Source organism: Apodemus sylvaticus, chromosome 8 (genome assembly GCF_947179515.1).
Source record: "Apodemus sylvaticus chromosome 8, mApoSyl1.1, whole genome shotgun sequence".
Classification (NCBI taxonomy): Eukaryota; Metazoa; Chordata; class Mammalia; order Rodentia; family Muridae; genus Apodemus; species Apodemus sylvaticus.
In genome coordinates, this window is record NC_067479.1 from 62,700,853 (window position 1) to 62,721,256 (window position 20,404).

The following is a 20,404-nucleotide window of genomic DNA, read 5'->3' on the forward strand; positions in this document are numbered from 1 at the left end:
ATCCCAGAACTCAGGAGATAGAGGCAAGTGGATCTGAGTTCAAGGTTAGCCTGATCTACAGAATGAGTTCCAGAACAACCAGAGCTACACAGAAAAAACCCATCTTGAAATAACAGAAAACAAACAAAAACATTTTTTTTGTTAAATCCCTCAAGCAGAAGTTGTCCCTTGTGGCTTAAGGATTCCTGGGCAGTTCCCACCTTTCCAAAGGGCCTGAAGGTCATAATTATTTTCATGATAATGCTAAGACATTGACTATTTAATTGTGTTAATATAAAAGCCAGAAGTGGCAGAACTGAGGCAGAAGGATCAGGAGTCCCAATGTTAGCACCTTACAATGACCCTACTAGTTGCCATGTTCTTCACCATCATAAAACCACAGTCAATAAAGAAAAGGAGCCTTTTCCAGGTAACAAAGTCCTCGATAAACTAGAGTTTACGAAGTTTGTCCTGACCACTGAACATAGACTCCTTGTTTGTGTTAAACTGGTGGAACAGAAAGGACAAAGCACTGGATTGCAGAACCAAGTAGGAAACCAACTCTCAGAATGCAGTTGTTAGTAGACCAGGCAACAGGTCCTGTATGATGATGAGTATCACTGTCATCACACATGAAGCAGAGCCTGCCATTTTCCATGAGAAGCCACCCTGAAGCAAATGATGCCCTAGAACCTGCTTACCTACCATGGTCACAGGCACTAGAAACTAAATATGACTAAAGATTATTTCAGATGTTTAAGAATGACGCATGTTACATCATGTTATCATAAGTAGTTACAGTGCAGTGCTCCAAAATATGGAGGGGGACTGTTAAGACAGGATATCTTCCTGTGCAGTCCTAGCAGGACTCACAGCAATCACAAGATCTATGGTAACAGGTATGCACTAACACACCTGGTATCTAAAATGCTAAGTTAAATTACACACTGAAGGGTATGGAGAGATAGCTCAGCGGTTAAGAGCACTGACTGCTCTTCCTAAAGGTCCTGAGTTCAATTCCCAGCAACCACATGGTGGCTTACAACCATCTATAATGGGATTTGATGCCCTCTTCTGGTGTGTATGAAGACAGGATCAATGTACTCACATATATAAAATAAGTAAATCTTTAAAAAAAAATTACACACTGAAAATGTTACTAGTTAAAAAAAAATCTATACAAGGTAAGGAATTAGTCATTCATTAGTCCTCAAATGACTCATAATTATGTTGCTGATGATCATTTGGAAAGTCCCAAGGATGGGTCTAGAAAGTCCGTCTGGTTCTAGGTAAGAAGATAATCTCAAAAAGATATTTGATTAAACTAAAATATAAACACAGAGAGTCTACATGGGAAAACAAATTGTCTCCAGGGGGTATTCTGTGTAATCACATTTAAAAGGGGAATACAGAAGATAAAATAATGTTCCCTATAATGTTGGTAAATAAGAGGAAATCACTTCTCTATGTGATAAAATGTTCCTTTGTTCATGAGCAATGAATGACTTGACCTTTCTTCCCAAAATTAGTTGATGCTAACAGGGATCAATATCCCATATACTACAAACATAAACTCAAAGGTCCTGTCTTGTGTGTGTGCACACAGGTGTACAGGTACATATACATATGCATATAGAGGCCAAAGGACAACCTCAGGTGCTGTTTCCCAGATACTGTCCACCTTATACCTGCACAGAGCTTGACGAGCCCCAGAGATCCACCTATTGCTGCCTCCCAAGTGCTGTGATTGCCAGAGTGTGACACTAGACTCAGTTCAGGTCTTCACCACTGCACGGCAAGCATTTTGCTGAGCTCACTCTCCTACCCAGAGCAGCTATCTTGTTAAGAGAAGGCAAATTCATCGTTAACTGCCCAATCAACATGGGGAAACAAACTCATTCAGATCCTAAGCCAGTGAAATGATTCAGTAGATAAAAGCACTTTGTTGGGAAGCCTGATGACCTGAATTTGATCCTCTGACTCCCTAATAAAGGTGGAAGGAGACAACCAAACCAATTCCACAAAGTTATCCTCAGACCCCACCCCAACATACACACACTTTTTAAAAAAAAGATTATTCTTATTTATATGTGAGTATACCTTTGTGTGTCCATGTGCCACCATGTGTATGAAGGAGTCTGTGGTGCCAAAAGACGTCAGACCCCTGAACTGGGCTGTGTGCAGCTGTGATTCATCATGCAGTGCTGGAAATAAACCTGGGTCCTCTACAGGAGCAAGAAGACCCACTGAAACATCTCTCCAGCTCTAGTAATCTTTATTCCTAAATTTCTGATCCTGAAAGGCTACAAATTTTCTAGAACCTAGGTAAGTTCTTGACAGCCATAGATACTTAAGTACTAAACTAAATATATTTTGATTTTTTAAAGTATTTATCATTTTTATTAAGTTCTATTATAGCTCACTGAATATAGCATGGACTTCAACTTGAATACAGTATAAAAAAATTATAGCAATACCAAGTAAGAGTAAGAGCTGACATTTCTAGAGGGTTCACTGTATACTTAGCACTTACTATAAAACCCAGGTTAGACTCTAAACTTACTTTATAGCCTAGGCTGGCAAGTCTCAGCCTCCCAAGTGCTGGGAACACTGATGCAAACACTTCTATGTTAACTGAAAATCCCTAGTTTTCTAGTTGTAAGTATAGATCCTGTGAAGTTGTCATTCATTATTCTGCACTCTGCAAGATAATTAATCCCATTAGTAGAAGTTTAAGATAGGGCTAGGAAGATGGCTTATGGTTAACAGCATTGCTGCTCTTCCAGAGGACCAGAGTTCAGTTCCCAGCAACTACATAGTGTAGTTCAGATACCAGTAACTCCAGTTCTAAGGGGTCTGACACTCTCCTCTGGCCTCAACAGGTACTTGTACACATATACCAGACACAGATCCATGTAGGAAAATAAAAATATATCTTTAAGAAAAAAAAATTATTACTCAAAATTAAATTCTAATTTCTTAATATATGATTTCCCATTTCTTTTCAAATTTATAAAGTTAGTATATCCAACTGACTACTACATTTAAATTTTTTTTCTCTTTTTAGTTTGATATTACAAAAGAGAGAAAAAGAGGGAGAAAGAAAGAAAGAAAGAAGGAGAAAGGAAGGAAAGAGAAAGGAAGGAAGGAAGGAAAGAAGGAAAGAAAGAAAGAAGGAAGGAAAGGAAAGGAAAGGAAAAAGGAAAAAGGAAAAAGGAAAAAGGAAAAAGAAAAAGGAAAAAGGAAAAAGGAAAGGAGAAAGAAAGAAAGAAAGAAAGAAAGAAAGAAAGAAAGAAAGAAAGAAAGAAAGAAAGAAAGAAAGAAAGAAGGAAGGAAGGAAGGAAGGAAGGAAGGAAGGAAGGAAGGAAGGAAGGAAGGAAGGAAGGAAGGAAGGAAGCAGACAGACAGCTAGCTGTGGCAGAATGCAGAGGCAGGAATATCACTACAAGTTCAAGACCAGCCTGGTCTAGGTATTAAGTTCCAGATAAGCAATAGTGAGCTCCAGTGGGAGAAAGGGAGGGAGGGTGAGGTCTCACTAAGTAGTCTTTTGCACACTAGCAATGCTCTGTTTCTTTTTCTCATTGTGACTTAATTTACTGTTCTTGCATGGGTGAAGGTCAGGGAACATCTTTCAGGAGTCAATTCTCTCCTTCCATCATGGTTTCAGGTCACCAGGCTTGGTAGCAAGCACTTTCATTAGGTAAGCAATAATACACTGGTTTTTTTTCCTTTACATGATGCCAATTATAGAAGGATATCCAAATTTATAAACACTCACCAAGCTGTGCACTTTTCTGTACATGTAATATACTTCAATGAAAATTTGTTATTTAAAATCTATGTTTCAAAGCTGGGTGTGATGGCATATACCTACAGTCTTAGTACTCTGAAAGAAGGGGCAGGAAAATCATTAATTACTTCAAGGCCAGCCTGGGCTACATAGTAATATAGGAATGCACTGTCTCAAAAGTCAAGTTTCTTAACTTTACTTGACTAAAACTTTACATATAATCATACCTAATCCTTCTTTTTTTTTGAGTTTTTTTTATTCGATATATTTTTTATTTACATTTCAAATGATTTCCCCTTTTCTAGCCCCTCACTCCCCGAAAGTCCCGTAAGCCCCCTTCTCTCCCCCTGTCCTCCCACCCACCCCTTCCCACTTCCCCATTCTGGTTTTGCCGAATACTGCTTCACTGAGTCTTTCCAGAACAAGGGGCCACTCCTCCTTTCTTCTTGTACCTCATTTGATGTGTGGATTATGTTTTGGGTATTCCAGTTTTCTAGGTTAATATCCACTTATTAGTGAGTGCATACCATGATTCACCTTTTGAGTCTGGGTTACCTCACTTAGTATGATGTTCTCTAGCTCCATCCATTTGCCTAAGAATTTCATGAATTCATTGTTTCTAATGGCTGAATAGTACTCCATTTTATAGATATACCACATTTTTTGCATCCACTCTTCTGTTGAGGGATACCTGGGTTCTTTCCAGCATCTGGCAATTATAAATAGGGCTGCTATGAACATAGTAGAGCATGTATCCTTATTACATGGTGGGGAATCCTCTGGGTATATGCCCAGGAGTGGTATAGCAGGATCTTCTGGAAGTGAGGTGCCCAGTTTTCAGAGGAACCGCCAGACTGATTTCCAGAGTGGTTGTACCAATTTGCAACCCCACCAGCAGTGGAGGAGTGCTTTCTCCACACCTCTCCACACCCTCTCCAACACCTGCTGTCTCCTGAATTTTTAATATTGGCCATTCTGACTGGTGTTAAGGTGAAATATCAGGGTTGTTTTGATTTGCATTTTCCTAATGACTAATGAAGTTGAGCATTTTTTAAGATGCCTCTCCGCCATCCGAAGTTCTTCAGGTGAGAATTCTTTGTTTAGCTCTGTACCCCATTTTTTAATAGGGTTGTTTGGTTTTCTGGAGTCTAACTTCTTGAGTTCTTTATATATATACCTAATCCTTCTTACAATAGTAGTAATGTCCAATTTCTATTCTTACTATACGAGAGAAAAGAAGCATCCAAAATAATCTATATAATCAGAAAGTGCTCCTTCTTTTACAAAGCTCCAACACTGGAAGCTCTCAAGGGACAAGGGCATGCTGTTTTTTGTTGTTGCTGTTGTTCTTGTTCTTGTTTTGTTTTTGTTTTTGTTTTTGTTTTTAAAGAAAGTGAGGTTTATTCCCTAGGATTTATTTTATGTATATGAATACACTGTAGCTGTCTTCAGACACACCAGAAAAGAGCATCAGATTCCATTACAGATGGTTGTCAGCCACCATGTGGGTGCTGGGAATTGAACTCAGGATCTCTAGAAGAGCAGTCAGCCCTCTTAACCGTTGAGCCATCTCTCTAGTTCAGGGGCACACTGTTTTAAGTTCTGTGTGCTCATTCCATTTTTAGGCAGCTTCTCAGGCAGCTACATCCCCCAATGTGACAGACTGACCCAAAAGACAGTGGCTGTACCTACCTGTCTCATACCAAACTAAGACTTCAGAGATGAATGCTTCTCTAAACCAGAGATGCTACTGGGCGGGAGCACCTGCCACCAACCTGGTGACCTGGGTTCAATCCCTGGGAACCACATGGAAGAAGGAAAGAACCAACTCCTGTTGGTTGTTGACTTCTGACCTCTATGTGCATGCACACCCATGTACATCAACATACACTCACACACACACACCATAAATAAATACATAAAAACGTAATGGGCTCTAGAGCCTTACACTAGCCTTCAACTGGAAAATGTGATAGAATTAACCTGTATGACCCACACAATGGACACACAAGGCAGCCATGCTTCCTCCTGGCTTGGTCTTCTTTGGGACACGTATCTTAGAATTGGTTACCAGATTATGAATATATCTGCATATATTCTCAGAGACACCTCCGTTCAACAGGGGATATGAACTACCAGGCCTGATGACCAAGCCACTTCCAGATGATTCCAAACCCTATGTTCAAGTCTTCCAGCCAGATTCCCCGTAGCACACATGGATTAGAGCAAGCCATCCCACTGTGTCCTGACTGGTCTCCTGGACCACAGAAATTGATGACTGCTGTTTGAAGCTGCTGTGCTTCTGCGGTAACTGGTAACAATACATAACAGAAACTTAATCCTTGTTGCTAAAGACATTAGGTGATAGCTTCACCATCAGTAGCAATAAACATTTGCAGGACACTACAAATGCTTAACCAAACACTAATTTGATCTTTAAAGGAAAACAATTCTATGAATAGGTAGTAAATCTGGTATCATAGAGATTAGTTCAAATAAGTTAAAAATAACTAGCTACAGGCCAGGCATGATGGCTAACACCTGTAATCTAACCACTCAGGAGGTTAAGGCAAGATTTCTTTGAGTTCCAGGACAGCTTTGACTACAAAACAAAGCCCTAAGCAGGGGAGGAGGGAGAAACTATATACAGTTACAGCTATGGAAGTATTCAATTCAGAATCTCTGACCCTAAGTCCAGCACTCATTAGAACTCAAGCCAAAAGACCACCACGAAGTGCCACAGCCACATTATCACAATAGTTGAGTATCTACTTTGCATGGGGCATGGGAGCAGAAAGTCTCTCCTCCTGACCTAAGTCGAGGGTCATCACAATAGCATTCCCATAGAGATGTCCCCCATAAAACCCTTCTTTCCTATTTTATTCTGCTGTCAACATTGGCATTTTTTCCCTAATTCACCTAATTATCAAAAAACTGTCTAACAAAAACTACAATCAGAGATAGGCATGGTGGCATACACCTATAATTCCAGTAAGAGACAGCAGAAAACTATAACCTCAAGACTAGCCTGGGCTACAATATAATCTCCATATATCTACTTACCCCAGTTTCTATAATCTGAGCACAGCGTATCTGATCTAATTAATTTCACCCCAATCTTTTTGAGAAAAAACATAATCTCCTCACTCTCTCCAAATTCACTTTTTCCCTTTTTTCTCTTTTGTTCATACGCTTGCCCAAACCCACAAGTAATACTGAAATATCCATCCTCAGCCTGACAGTCAGGTGTGCGCCCCCAACGGTTAGCAGCGCACAGTAATTAAGTTAGATGGTCTCCAGCCTGCCTGTATTTAGAGGAAACAACCCTTTGAGGGCCGTAGAAAAGGCAGTCCTGGAATGGTCAAAGTAAAAGCCACCAGGATAAGTCAGTGCACAGACTCCCTTTCTGCCCTCTCCTGCTACCTACCGGCCTGGTTCATGAACCAGCACCACCTGCTTGAAGCCCACCTCATCACTTCAGCGCTTAGTGCCAGCATGTCATGAGTTCCCAAAGTCTGCCTGGCTATCAGCAGCACTCCTGACACCCTCACTCATCTCCAGCCTGGGGACGCCTCCTGGTAGGCAGCCATGTGTCTGGAGGAGCACCCTCATTTATCAAGTAGCCACTGATGATTGATTTCGATGAACATGGTATTGCTTCATAACTTACCGGGCATCTCCTTTGGAAAGATTTGTATTTACAGGATTCAGAATAACTTTGTTTGCTTCAACATCCACCACACATTTGGTATGTAAGTCAATTTCTGCAGGAAAAAAAAGTAAGAAAAAAAAAAGCCATCATGCTTAAGGAATAAATAATTTCTGGGAAGGTATTTATCAGAAAACCCACAGTATTCTGTGAAAACTATACTAAGACTAGACGGGAACGTTCTCAGTCTAATAAAGCTTAACTTCATCACACCATACATGATGGTGAAGGACTGGACAGCTTAACCTCCAACATCAGCACAAGGATGTTTACTGCTAAAATTCTCCTCAGCTCTGCACTGGACATTCTGGTCAGGGCAGTCCGGCAAGAAAAACTAATACAGACATCCAGGCTGGGAAGGAAGGAAGGTGTGAATTTTCTATTTGTACATGGTTCTGCCTTGTGTACTGGAAAGTCCTATAGGACCCACTAAAAAAAGATCAAACACTGTGGTATGTGTGTGTGTATGTGTGTGTGTGTGTGTGTGTATATACACTGTGTGTGTATATAATATACTTTTGAATATAGAAGTATCTTTTGTGTTTCTATACACCAATAATGGAAATATGAAAATGTACTTTTTCAAAATTTGCACTTAAAGTAGCATCAAAAATTTTAAATTACGAATAAATTAAAAATAATTTCAAGATTTGTATAATGAAAACTCTAAAACACAGTTGAAAGAATTAAGGACTTAAATAAGTGGAAAGACATTCTACATTCACAAAAAAATCTTCACCCTGCTAAGACAGCACTAACTCCCCAGTACAAGGTTCACAGCAGGGCCTGGGACTATAATGGCAAGAGCTCAGAAACTATGAGTAAATCCCTAGATCCTTAGCAACATGGGCAGGGGTGGGAATGAGACAGTGAAAAGACCATACAAAACTGAAGAAAAAAAGTTTGCCAACTGCATCTATATACTGAGGGACCTGCACTAGAATATATAGAGAACTCAGCTGCGCATGGAAGTGCAGGAGTTAATCAAGCACTTAGGAGGAAGAGTCAGACAGAGTTCAAGACAACCCTCAGATGGATAGGGATGTGGAGACCAACCTAGTCAAGAAATACTGTCTCAAACAGCAACCAAGTCTTACACTTACATTTCAATAACAATAATAATCAATTATCCAATTTTCAAATGGGCAAATTACCAGGACACCTCTCAAAACAGGTACAAAAATGCCCAATGAGCACAGGATGACATGTAGCACCATGTGGTGTATATGGTATCACTAGATACCACAGAAAGGCAAATCAAACCACAGTGAGATGCCCCCCTCACATCCTCTCAAAGAACAATAACCAACAAAACAAAAACAAAGGTTGGCAAGGATGTGCAGAAGGCACATGACTGGCACACAAGTAGGCTGGGCACTTGGGAAAACAACTCAACAGTTCTTAAAAGGGCTAAGCAGGGTCACCATGCAATCCAGCAACTCCAGATACACAGAAACCTGCGTCCACACAAAACCTACTAGACAAAATGCTCACGGCAGTGTATTTTGCAGAAAGTAGAAAAAGAAACAACCCCAAAAGTCTACCAAGCAAAACATAGATAATGTGTATTGCCACAGAATGGAACATTATTCAATAATTAAAATGAGTAAGGCCAGCGAGACGGCTCAGCAGGAAAAGGGCTTGATGGGCAAGCCTGATGACCTGCATTCCACCCTTGGAACAACCAAGAGTGGAAGGAAAGAATCAGTTCCACAAAGCTGTCCTCTGATCTCCACATATGCAGGTTAGTACACACAACAATAAGTGTTAAAGTAATAAAATGAATGAACTCCTGATACAGCCACTACTTGGCTGAGGCTTACAGTGACCTAAAAAAGATAGTCAAAGGCCAGTAAGATGGCTAATTGGCAAAGGCACTTAAAATGCAAACCTGCAACCTGGGTTCCTTCCCTGGTGCCCATGTAAAGGTAGAAGGAGAGAACCAGTCTGACCTCCACACATGCACCATGGCACGCACACACTGCACACATACATCATACATACATACATATACCAATAATAATAGTAATAATAATAATAATGCAATTTTAATAGTCAGAAAGAACCACATGGTATGAGATTCCATTCAGTCTAAAGACCCAAGTGGAGAAACATACAAAAGAAAAAGCAGATGAGTGATGTCTGGTGCAAAGGAACAACTGTTGCAGGTCTAGTTTTCTTCCAAGGGTTGACAAAATGTGCTCCTGAGTATACAGCTGAGCTAACTACACCACAAAGTTGGCTACATTGTTTGGATGAGAATTGTGTCTGAGCAAAGCTGCTTAAAAAAGAATAGTCTGCCTCGCGTTTATGTTCTCTAGTTTTTATATTCTTCTATTTGCCTGACCCAAAGAATGAAACTGCTTCAGTCTGCCTTACTCCCCACTGAGAAAAGATAAGCTCTCAGGAAAAGGGCTGTGTGCCCCATGGACTCAGCTGTAGTTCCCGAAGAAGCTTGGCCAAATGTCTGTGTGACATTGTGATAAAGTATTGCCATGTCAGAAAAGCCAAGTTTTTACTCATTTTAACTTACATAGCAACTGCAAAATATGAGCTCCTCCTTTACTAGCCCTATGTTAACTTTTGCATATCTACTATTTGATTTCTCTCCAGTTTTAACTAGCTGTGAATGACTAATTCCAAAAAGGGAGGTTTTGCTCTGTGGTGGCCGGTTAGCCGTGGCATTTACTTCCAGGGCTTTGGGCTTCAAGTGGCTCTAGAGAGTCCCCCAAAGGAGCCAAGAAAGATTCAGCACTGGGGGGCAACTTTGCAAACACTGGAGCATGCCCTGCTTCTGTGGGCTGGGCTTGGGCACCTACAGCCGTGGAGACTGCTAACAGGCTTGCCCAGTGGCATCTGACCACACTGCATGAGCTGGCCCCTCACACAGATCTCTGTTACACAAACACATCACTAAAACTCCGGAAGCACTGACTCAGAACCCAAAATCTCACCACAAAATAGTGTAGCTTTGAGTTTGCTAAGAATGCCTCCTGGCCTACCTGCAAAACTGGGTTTTCACTAAGAATGTACAAGCAAATCATCTTGGATTGGGAGAGGATTCGAGGAATCTAAACATTTTCCTTCAACAGCCATACACCTGTGTACTTCTGCCCTGCTTGCCACCATTTTTTTTTTTTCAGACAGGGTATTACTTTCACCCAGGCTGGAATCAAACTCATGATCCTCTTTCCTCAGTTTGTCATGTGCTATGATACAGGTATGTGCTCCTAGCAAGCCCCACTCTCTTAACAGCTTCTCCTTTTGCAGCATGCTCACACATACACACACACAACACACACACACACCATGTAGGTCATCAAATGAATTAATAATTTGGAAGCATTAAATGGTATTATTAAGGAGCTAGAAATTGTCATCACCAAGTATCACTTAGTAATTAAAACATCAAACATGGGTTCTCTTTATCTCAAAGACACTAACATTTATAAATACCCCTACACATCGCTCAAAGGCAGCCTTTAACAGGTAATTAGCTATCTGCAATTCTTTATTAGCTCGGGGCTTTTTGTTCTTTCTTTCTTTCTTTCTTTCTTTCTTTCTTTCTTTCCTCCTCCTCCTCCTCTTCCTCCTCCTCCTCCTCCTTCTTCTTCTTCTTGTTGGGAGTGTTTTTTCTTGAGACAGCATTTTACCCCTAAGCCCAGACTGGAACACAAGGCCATCCTCTGGTTCTGTGCCTCTGGAATGTTGGGATTACCAGAGTGAGAAGCCACACCCATAGCTCAGTATTTACCAAATAAAACTCCCACCCCAATTCTGTCAACTGGTGGACAGACATTAAGAAACGCTTTCACAGGAGTGTTTAGAATGTATCAGGGCTTACAGTCTAGGACACAGACCCAAACAACCAGTGAGGTCTGGGGAGCTTGAAGGCTAGTTATCCAAGAAAGCATTTTAAGGAGTTGAAGAGAAAATGGGTAAACGCACTTTATTCAACATGAGAATCTGAGTTGGATCCCCAACACTCACCTAAAAAGCTTAGCATATTTGCAACAAAATGGAACACTCTGGGTTCAGTGATGGACTGCATCTCAAAAAATAATGTGAAGAGTGACTGAGGAAGAGTGACTCACTCAGCCTCAGCCTCCAGGCTCCACTTGTACACACACTGACACACACATACATACATATAACACAGTAGGGACAAGGGCTATGTACTACCTCTGTGAAAATAAAGCTACAGAGTTCATTCACAGCAGCATTATTCATACTCTCCAAAAGTGGAAGAAGACCAAGAATCCATTACTGAATGGCTGGATAAACAACACACACACACACACACACCCTGCATGAGTAACATTATTCAGCCTTTAAAAACAAATTTGTTACATTTGAAACAGGATCCCATGTAACCTAGGCTATATATGTAGCTGAGGCTGTCCTTGAACTCCCAATCCTCCTATCTCCACTCCTAAATGCTGGGGTCACAGGTGTGTGACCCCACACCCACTTCAGGATTGACCCTTGAGGTTACTGTTAAGTGAACCGAAAGAAGCAGTCACAAAAGGACAAGTAACAGACCACTTCCAGGCGGTCCCAGAGCCAGACTCACAGAGAGAGAAAAAAGAACGGCAGGGTCAGCAGGCTGGCTAGGAGTTAGGAGTTACGCGGATAATAGTTACACAGTTGGGGGGAGGTTATTTTGAGGGGGGCAGGAGGAGAGGCAGGGCCTCACACTGTAACCCAAGCTGGCCAAAACACTTGCAGCAATCCTCCAGCCTCTGCCTCTGGTCTCTACCTCCCAATTGCGGGGGTTCATTATAAGTCACCACACCTGATCTTACAGTATAAGCAGGCTCTCTCAGCTCACGATGGTGGTGATGGAAGCTCAGTGTGAAATGTCCTTAATGTCTCTGGCCAATACACTTAAAATGATTCAAACATTACCAAATACTAATTATTATTACAATAAATAATATGAGCACATTTATTCATAATGAAACCTAAAGTAACAAGAGTAAGATTTAATTTACACTATTTGACAACCAATTAGAAATCTTCAGTAACACATTAAGGTGTGTTATGACTAAGCAGGCTTTATAATCCTCAGGACCATGGGTACTCTGATATATTCATAAACCTTTAAAAAAAGGGGGGGGGCAGGAAATATACTGTATTAGCATTAAACCCCAAACTATTGTAGGTCAGTATTCCCAAGCAAGATACCTTTCCACTTCAAATTATTCATGATATTAACCATCAACAGCTGACACCTCTGCTTATTCAGCCAGGGTATTAGTCATTCTGTAAGAGTGAGCAATCATTTGAAACAAGTCTTTCTTCGAATGTACAAATCGACTGTGGCTTGTACCCCAATGACTTCATATTAAAATATGGGCAGGGCCTGGGACACTCCCCTTATGTAACTCAGGTTCCGTCTGAGGAAATGGATCTTTCACTTGTGAGTAAAGTATCAGAGATGCCCATTTGGTAATCTGCCTTTCTGATTTCCAAACCAGATTGTCCACACCCAAACACAGGGACCCTTCCTCTTCTTACCAGGCATGTCACTTAAAAAACTAGCCCTAAGTGACTCTTCAAAACCTCTAGTGCCCACTTTGTAAAGGAAGATAATAAATTACTTATGAGATTCACTTTTTAATTTAAACATCTGCAGGTAATGTGTGGTCCTGTTTTCAAGCCCCACCCCTCACTAATCTACACTGCGTATGGAAGCAGCTTATCCTTCCTACTGTCAGGCTTCTGGAGTCCTCTGTCTGACTGTGCTCCAATATTCCAGATAAGGGGATAAAACCTGGCAATACCATGTAAATAAAAAGCAAACTGACGGTTGGCAAGATGGCTCAAAGGGTAAAGGCACCTAACCAGACAACCTGAGTTTGATCCCCAGGATGCACATGATGAAGAAGAAAACTGATTCCTCCAAGTCGTCCTCTGACCTCTGCATGTGCTGCTCCCCAATAAACACATGTAATACTTTTTTTTAAAAGATTTATTTGTTTCATGCATGTGGGTACACTGTCACTATCTTCAGACACACATCAGAAGGTGGCATCAGATGCCCATTACAGATGGTTGTGAGCCACCATGCAGTTGCTGGGAATTGAACTCAGGACTTCTGGAAGAGCAGTCAATGCTCTTAACTACTGAGCCATCTCTCCAGCCCACATGTAGTACCTTTTAAGGAAAGCAAAATGGCCTTCCATATGTAAGGCATATATAAATATATATTAGAAGTAATCTCTACCTTTATATATTAGTGAATATCACAATCTACTCAACTTATAAGTGACAGCAATGGATTGAGCTCTACTATAGTTGAGCACTGAGGAGATGCAGTAAGAGATGATGTGGGTCAAGGGAAAGAGGGGACAGCATGAAAATTTTCAGTAATTTTATTTGGCCCCAAACACAAAATATACACACTCAAAACCACAACCAAACTTCAAGATTTGGAAATGGGTGATTAAAACCCTTGGCTGGGGCTGGAGAGATGGCTCAGCGGTTAAGAGCATTGACTGCTCTTCCAGAGGTCCTGAGTTCAATTCCCAGCAACCGCATGGTGGCTCACAACCATCTGTAATAGGATCCAATGCTCTCTTCCAGAGACATTGAAGACAGCAACAGTGTACTCACTTACATAAAACAAATAAATAAATCTATAAAAAAGATTTAGAACTGGTATATGTCAGAGCAACTCCATTCCTGTATCCATGCATACACAAAACTAATATACACTGCCACACAAAAACCTGTACACCAGCCAGCCAAGGTAACACAGCCTGCAATGCCAGCATCTCAAGAGAAGAGATGCAGAAATGGGGATGGGCCACAGAAGAGCCTGAATCAAAATGTTGAACTTACCTCAGGCATGGTGGCACACACTTTAATCCTGGATTCTGGAGGCAGGGGCAGGAGGAACTCTGTAAATTCAAGGCAGCCTGGTCTACAAGGTGAGCTCCAGGTAAGACAGAGCTACATAGTGAACCTACATCTCAGAACAAACAAAAAGCCCACACAAACAACCAAATCAAAAAGAAAAACCCTAAACATGTACTGCATGTTCATAGCAGCTTGACTCATAAAAGCCAAAAGATGGAAATAAACCAAATGCCCACCAAACGGTCAGTGAATAAACAAAAGGAGGCACAATCAGACAGTATTCAGACATAAAAAGAATGGAGTTTTGGTTCATGCTATACAGTATGGGTAAAGCCCTAAATTCATTATGTCAGCTGGAAGATGCCTGTTCCATGCTGTATGATTCCATCTCTATGAAAAGCCAGGACAGGAAAATCCACAGAGACAAGACAGGATCGGTGAATGGGAAGGGACTACTTTTTGGATGGAGCAACCATCCTGGACTGAACAGCAGTGATGGCTGCACAGATCTGAATGTCCCAAAACACTGAAGGGTATAATTTTGGTGCATAAACTTACCTAATTTTTAAAAGGAAGAGGAGGAGCCAGGCACACGAAACTGGATGGGAACTTAGAAAGTCCCTAACCCTACGACCCTCAATAGATATAAAATATTGCTGGAATCCTTCAAATGCTTTATATTTCCTTTCAGACAGGATTTATAGTGTTCCAGGTGGCTACCCAGGATAACCTTGAGCTCTTCCTTCTGTGGGGACCACAGGCGTGCACCACCACACCACACCTATTTTATGTGGTGCTGGGTTGGGAGCTAGGTTTTATCCATGCTAAGCAAGCCCTACCAACAGAATGGCATCCACAGCCCTCTTCAAGCTTCAGCATTTTCTACACACTGGCTCTGATTGCTTCAGCTCACACAATTCTTCTCACTTTTAATCTTTTAATCTTTCTAAGAAAAAGAAGCTTTCTGGGGCCTTCCCATTAAAGAATCATCCTCTTCCTCCTCCCACATTTCAAAGCTTTCCCTCTCCACCAGCTTTCTATGTATAACTGGCCCGCACATCTCCCAGACTTTTAAGAAGAAACTAAATAATGAAGAGGCTGGAAAGGCCTAGTGCCGGCTGCCTGGCCCTTTAGACCACTCCTCTGCCTTCCTGTCCCTGAGGAGCTGACAGAATATTCATGTAGACTCACAGTCTCAATATTGGCATGCCCAATGGGTATGCTCAACACATTGCCTACCCCCCACTCCATCACCAAATCATCCATGTATTTAGGCTATATTATTCTGAAAATTACCATCAACACCATGAGGCCAAAACAAATGGCCACTCCAGTGACATCTGACTGAGGGCCAATTATTCTGTGATACATTTTGTCTCCACAGTCTTACACAGCATTTCTGTCACCTTGGTTCTCTTGGGTCCCTTTGGCCTCTGTGACCTTCTCCTTCACACAGGCCCTAACATAAATTCTCTCTTCTACTGTAATGACTCCAGGTCTCTACAGATTCTTAGTCCCTGAGTTTGAGTCTCTCTTACACAACTGCCTTTGTCCAGTTACCTACGAGTAACCACTGAGTGTCTTCGCAGCACCTGCAACAGCTGACTCTACAGGTGCAGATAGAGTACCTGGCACATCACCATTGGCTCAAGCTGGCTAATGACTCAGAGCAGGGTTCATAGTCTCCAACACCACCCCCTAAAACCTGCCTCTTCTGCACTTCTTGGCTAGAACCACCAGCATGCACCCAGTCATCTAAGGTGGATGACTGAGATGGATTTGGTAGGCTCAGTGCTTCAAGGTGAACACCATCTGAACTCACTTTATTTGGAGCCCTTGCCACCACCACCATGGGCTGTGGAGGCAAGGAAGACAGCCAGGACTGCCAGCAGTGCATCTCAAACCCAAGCCCTACTGCTCTACAGCTGTCATTCCTGCACAAGCACTGTGGCCTGATCACGTACTGGCCTATGCCACCTGCTGTTACCTACGTTCCTCTGCTCAAGGATAGTGACTTACCAGCACGGTGACTTGTGCCTGTGTTTACTCTCATCACTAACGATGCTGAGGTAGGACTTGTTGTAAGTTTGAAGCCATCCTGACTGACTAGGTTGTACAGTGATACTCTGTGGAATGGGAAGAAAGACTGTGCCTCTCAGAATTGCCAGGTTCCTCTGACTACCATCTGTCTTAAAATCTGCCTGGTTCCTGTGAGGCCCAGTAAAAGCACAAGTTCTTTGGCAGACCCCCAAAACACTAGCTTGATTATCCTACAAGGCTAATCCCCTTCTCTGGGATTGTGAAATACAGAAATTCTACAAAGACATTTCAAAGTTCAGCTTGTACAGTAAGCATGTGTATTTTCTAAAAACTAGAGGTGGGCCAGGTATGGCAGTGCACACATTTAATCCCATCAAATGAGAGGCAAAAGCAGTCACATCCCTGTGAGCTCTCAAGGCTAGCCTAGTCTATATAACAAGTACCAGAACAGCCAGGACTACAAACTAAGATTCTATCTAAACAAGCAAACAAAAAACCAAAGCTAGAACTGTGCACCAGGTCATAGTGTATGTTTAGTTTCAGGCCCCAGAGCAAACAGCTGAGGTGCATATTTTACATACCAGAGTAGACCTGCACTCTGAGTTTTCCCAGCATCCCTCAGTCCCTACCTGGCACACCCAACCTTCTACCTCGAACTTTCCATTCCAGCCCAGGGCTGGGCTGCTCTTCCCTATATAGTCCAGACATTTCAGTCTCTTGCCCATCTTCCTCCCTCTCTGCCTGAGGCTCTCTCTCTCTCTCTCTCTTTTTCCCCTCCCCTCCCTGCTGATTCCCTTCCCAAGATGACTTCCCTGGCCTCCTTCCTTGGTCCCAGTGAATTCGCCTACCAGAGAACAGTTTCCCAACAAACCTGCTTATATAAGCTCTAATCTGGCATCAACTGGCTCAGTGTGCGGGTGCAGAACAACACATCAGTACACGTACATGCCAGCACTTGGGAAGCTGAGGCAGGGAAATGGCAAGTTTGCAACCAACCTAGACTACTTAGTGAGATTTTTTGTCTTGAGGGAGGAAAAAAAAAAAAAAAACAAATACAGCAAACTCTAACTCACAATAGAAAATAGAAAGCCCTGAGACTAAGGATAAAGCCACAGGAAACATGAAAGGCCTGGGTTAGAGCCCCAGCAACAAACAGGAACTTAGCACAGCTACTGGAGCAGGTCTTTGGAAGATCACTATCAGAGAACCAGCTAGATAATCCAGTCCACAAAAAGTGCTTACGGCAAACCTCAGAGTTTGAGTCCCTGGACCTACACATTGGATGGAGAGAAAAAACTTCACAAGCCCCAGCACCCCAGAAGAAAAACAGAAAAAGCAGTTATTATAGTTTTTCTTCAACCAATACTTGAACTAAGGCATCCACAGCTTACATGAGTGAAAACCAAGCACCAGTCAGTCACAGATGCTTCCCCAGGAAGCCCTGCTCATCTCAGCCAAGGCTGTTCAGAGAACATGTCCTGCTGTAAGTAAGCAGAGATCAATAAGTCCATTTCCACTCAATAAATGCCTCAATTCATCTCCTTAAGTAATAGCTGTATCAGTGCCTTCTCCCACATTCAGAACTGAAGAAGTGGAAAAGTGAGGATTAGTCATGGTTTTATGGAGGTGACAGAAATGGCAACACAGGTTGTAACAAAGTTGCCTGTTACAGGCATGTACCCTCAGCAAAGGGCTCTAGTCCTCTGTACACAGACCCAAGTTTCAGTCCCTGGGCTGTCAGCAAGAACAGTGTTGTAATGGTTGGAGCGTCTCACTGGACATTGGCACATCAAGCACATGTCAGCAAACAACTACTTTCTGTTTCAGCAAACACTGTCGGAAATCTCCAGCCTCAGCCACCTGTGGTTCCACATTTGTCAGACATCTTTCTGAAAGACCCAAAGCCTCCCTGTGATCAACCCCAAGGTCAAAACCACCTGGCTTGGCCCCTCACTTCTAGAGAACTCTTCCTATGTCCTTCTTGATGGGCAGGGCCTTCTAAGTTTCCCATTTCTGAAGTTGCCCCATGTCTTCTGAATCAAGGCTACTTGAGTGTGGCGAGTCTCTGACCTCTTGTTCACCTGGTTTCACTTCTATCAAGTAGGTTTTAGACCTAGCTATGGCAAGGAATCAGCCATCTATCTGGTCTTCAGAACTTGCCTTGTCATTCAGCAATCTTTCTCTTTCATTCCTGTGGCCAAATGACATTCTAAAAGCCTAAAGAGAGCTCCAGACCAGCCACCTAAGATGACCTCTGGCCTAGCCTTCAGCAGGAGACCTGTCCTGTCCTCACGCCTTCCTCCAGTCAACCCTGCAGAATCCTCCTTTGGGGCAGGCCAATCTAGTCTCTGCAGCCTAAACAGGCCTTACTCATTCTGCCTTTGTGCTTAGCTTCCTCCTCAGAGAACCAAGGTCTTCCCCTCCCACCCAGGGAAATCATAGGCCTCCTGCTGGGAACGTTTTGTAACCTAGATCAGCCCTCCTCAGAGAAGTCTTCCCTAATCACCAGGCATGCAGAGGTCTTTTACTCTTCTAAATTCCTAAGTGTCCCTGTCACTCACCTGGCACTTAATAAGCAGCAGTGAGCACTACCTGTTTATCTTTTCATTGTCTCTCCTCACATGATAGTCATTTCCTCATAGAGAAACCATACAGCACACTTGAAGACAGAGACAACACTGGGCAACATAAATAAAGTCTTTGGCAAAATCCTCTCCACAAGAGCAATCCATTTATTTCCTCTCACAGCTTCTTCTAGCCCTGGCCCCCTGGGCTACATGGTTTCTATTCACCAATGTCCACACTAACAGATTCATTCTTAGTTACTTACACAGGGGTTCAAGTTCTGCTCTCCCCATAGCATGTCTGTCTTGGCTAGGACCGCTTTCAATGCCTAAATCATGGTCCCTCCACGTTATCACTAGGACCAGGACTTCTGGAAGTGCTGATTCTTTTAGACATCGTTTCTGACTTCTTAGTGTTTTACCTCTAAATGCTGCAGAATGCAAACTTTAAACTCACTGGAAATACCTTCTGAAATAGTTATCACACACTCTTAGGAACACCAGACATAATCCTTCTGACTCAACTTCTGGCATAATTTTCTGCTCCATTCCCTTAGCAAAGTATTTTCCAAACACTTTATAATGTTTTTTTTTTTCATGGCTAATCTTGCACATAAAATTGCCAGTTCCTTAATTTAAGCTCCCATGCAATCTAATATGAGCTAGAAACCTGGCAAGCAGTCAATATTCATTTACCTATTAAATATTTTTTTAAACTACCCAATGTAAAATATCAAATTCCTGAAAAGGAGACTGTCCCTTATCTAACAGAAATTATGCTTAGGAAACCTTCAGAGAGGTTGAGGAGACGGTGCAGTGGTTACAAGCACCAGATGCTTCAGCAGAGGACCCAAGGTTCTGTTCCCAGAAGCCATTTGGTAACTCACAAAGCCTATTGCTCCAGCTCGAGGGGATCCAACACCCTCTCTGGCCTCTTTGGATAATGTACACACATGGTGTATATACATGTATGCAGGGAAAAAAACTCATACACATAAAACAGAAATAAAGGCCTCTCAGATTATTTAATGATTTGACAGATTGATATGGTCTTCTGTGCAGTATATGGAAGAATGTAAATGTATCTGCTGAATTGTACAGTCTAAAAAAATAGACAAAAAACTAAGCATGAGGGGCTAGAGAGATGGCTCAGTAGTTAAGAGCACTGACTGATCTTTCAGAGGTCCTGAGTTCTATTCCCAGCAACAGCATGGTGGCTCTCAACCATCTATAATGGGACCTGATGCCCCCTTCTGGTGTGTCTGAAGACAGCAACAGTGTACTCACATACATAAAATAAATAATAAATAAATCTTTAAAAAAACAAACAAACAAACAAAAAACTAAGCATGATAGAACAAGACTGTAATCCCAGCACTCAGGAGGTGGAGGCAGAAAGATAGCCTCAACTACAGCAAGTCAGAGGCTAGCCTAAGTCACCTAAAACCTTATCTCAAA

At 42.1% G+C, this 20,404-nt stretch overlaps 1 protein-coding gene across 6 annotated transcripts in view; it reads right to left on the reverse strand.

The window, feature by feature from the left end:
• Kif13b (kinesin family member 13B) overlaps positions 1-20,404 on the reverse strand; it is a 163,503-nt gene that overhangs the window by 139,673 nt on the left and 3,426 nt on the right. For all 6 annotated transcript variants that reach the window (XM_052191202.1, XM_052191201.1, XM_052191206.1 and 3 more), the window contains exon 2: positions 7,440-7,533. In XM_052191202.1, the coding sequence (XP_052047162.1) occupies positions 7,440-7,533 (94 nt within the window). The remainder of the gene's footprint in view (positions 1-7,439; positions 7,534-20,404) is intronic.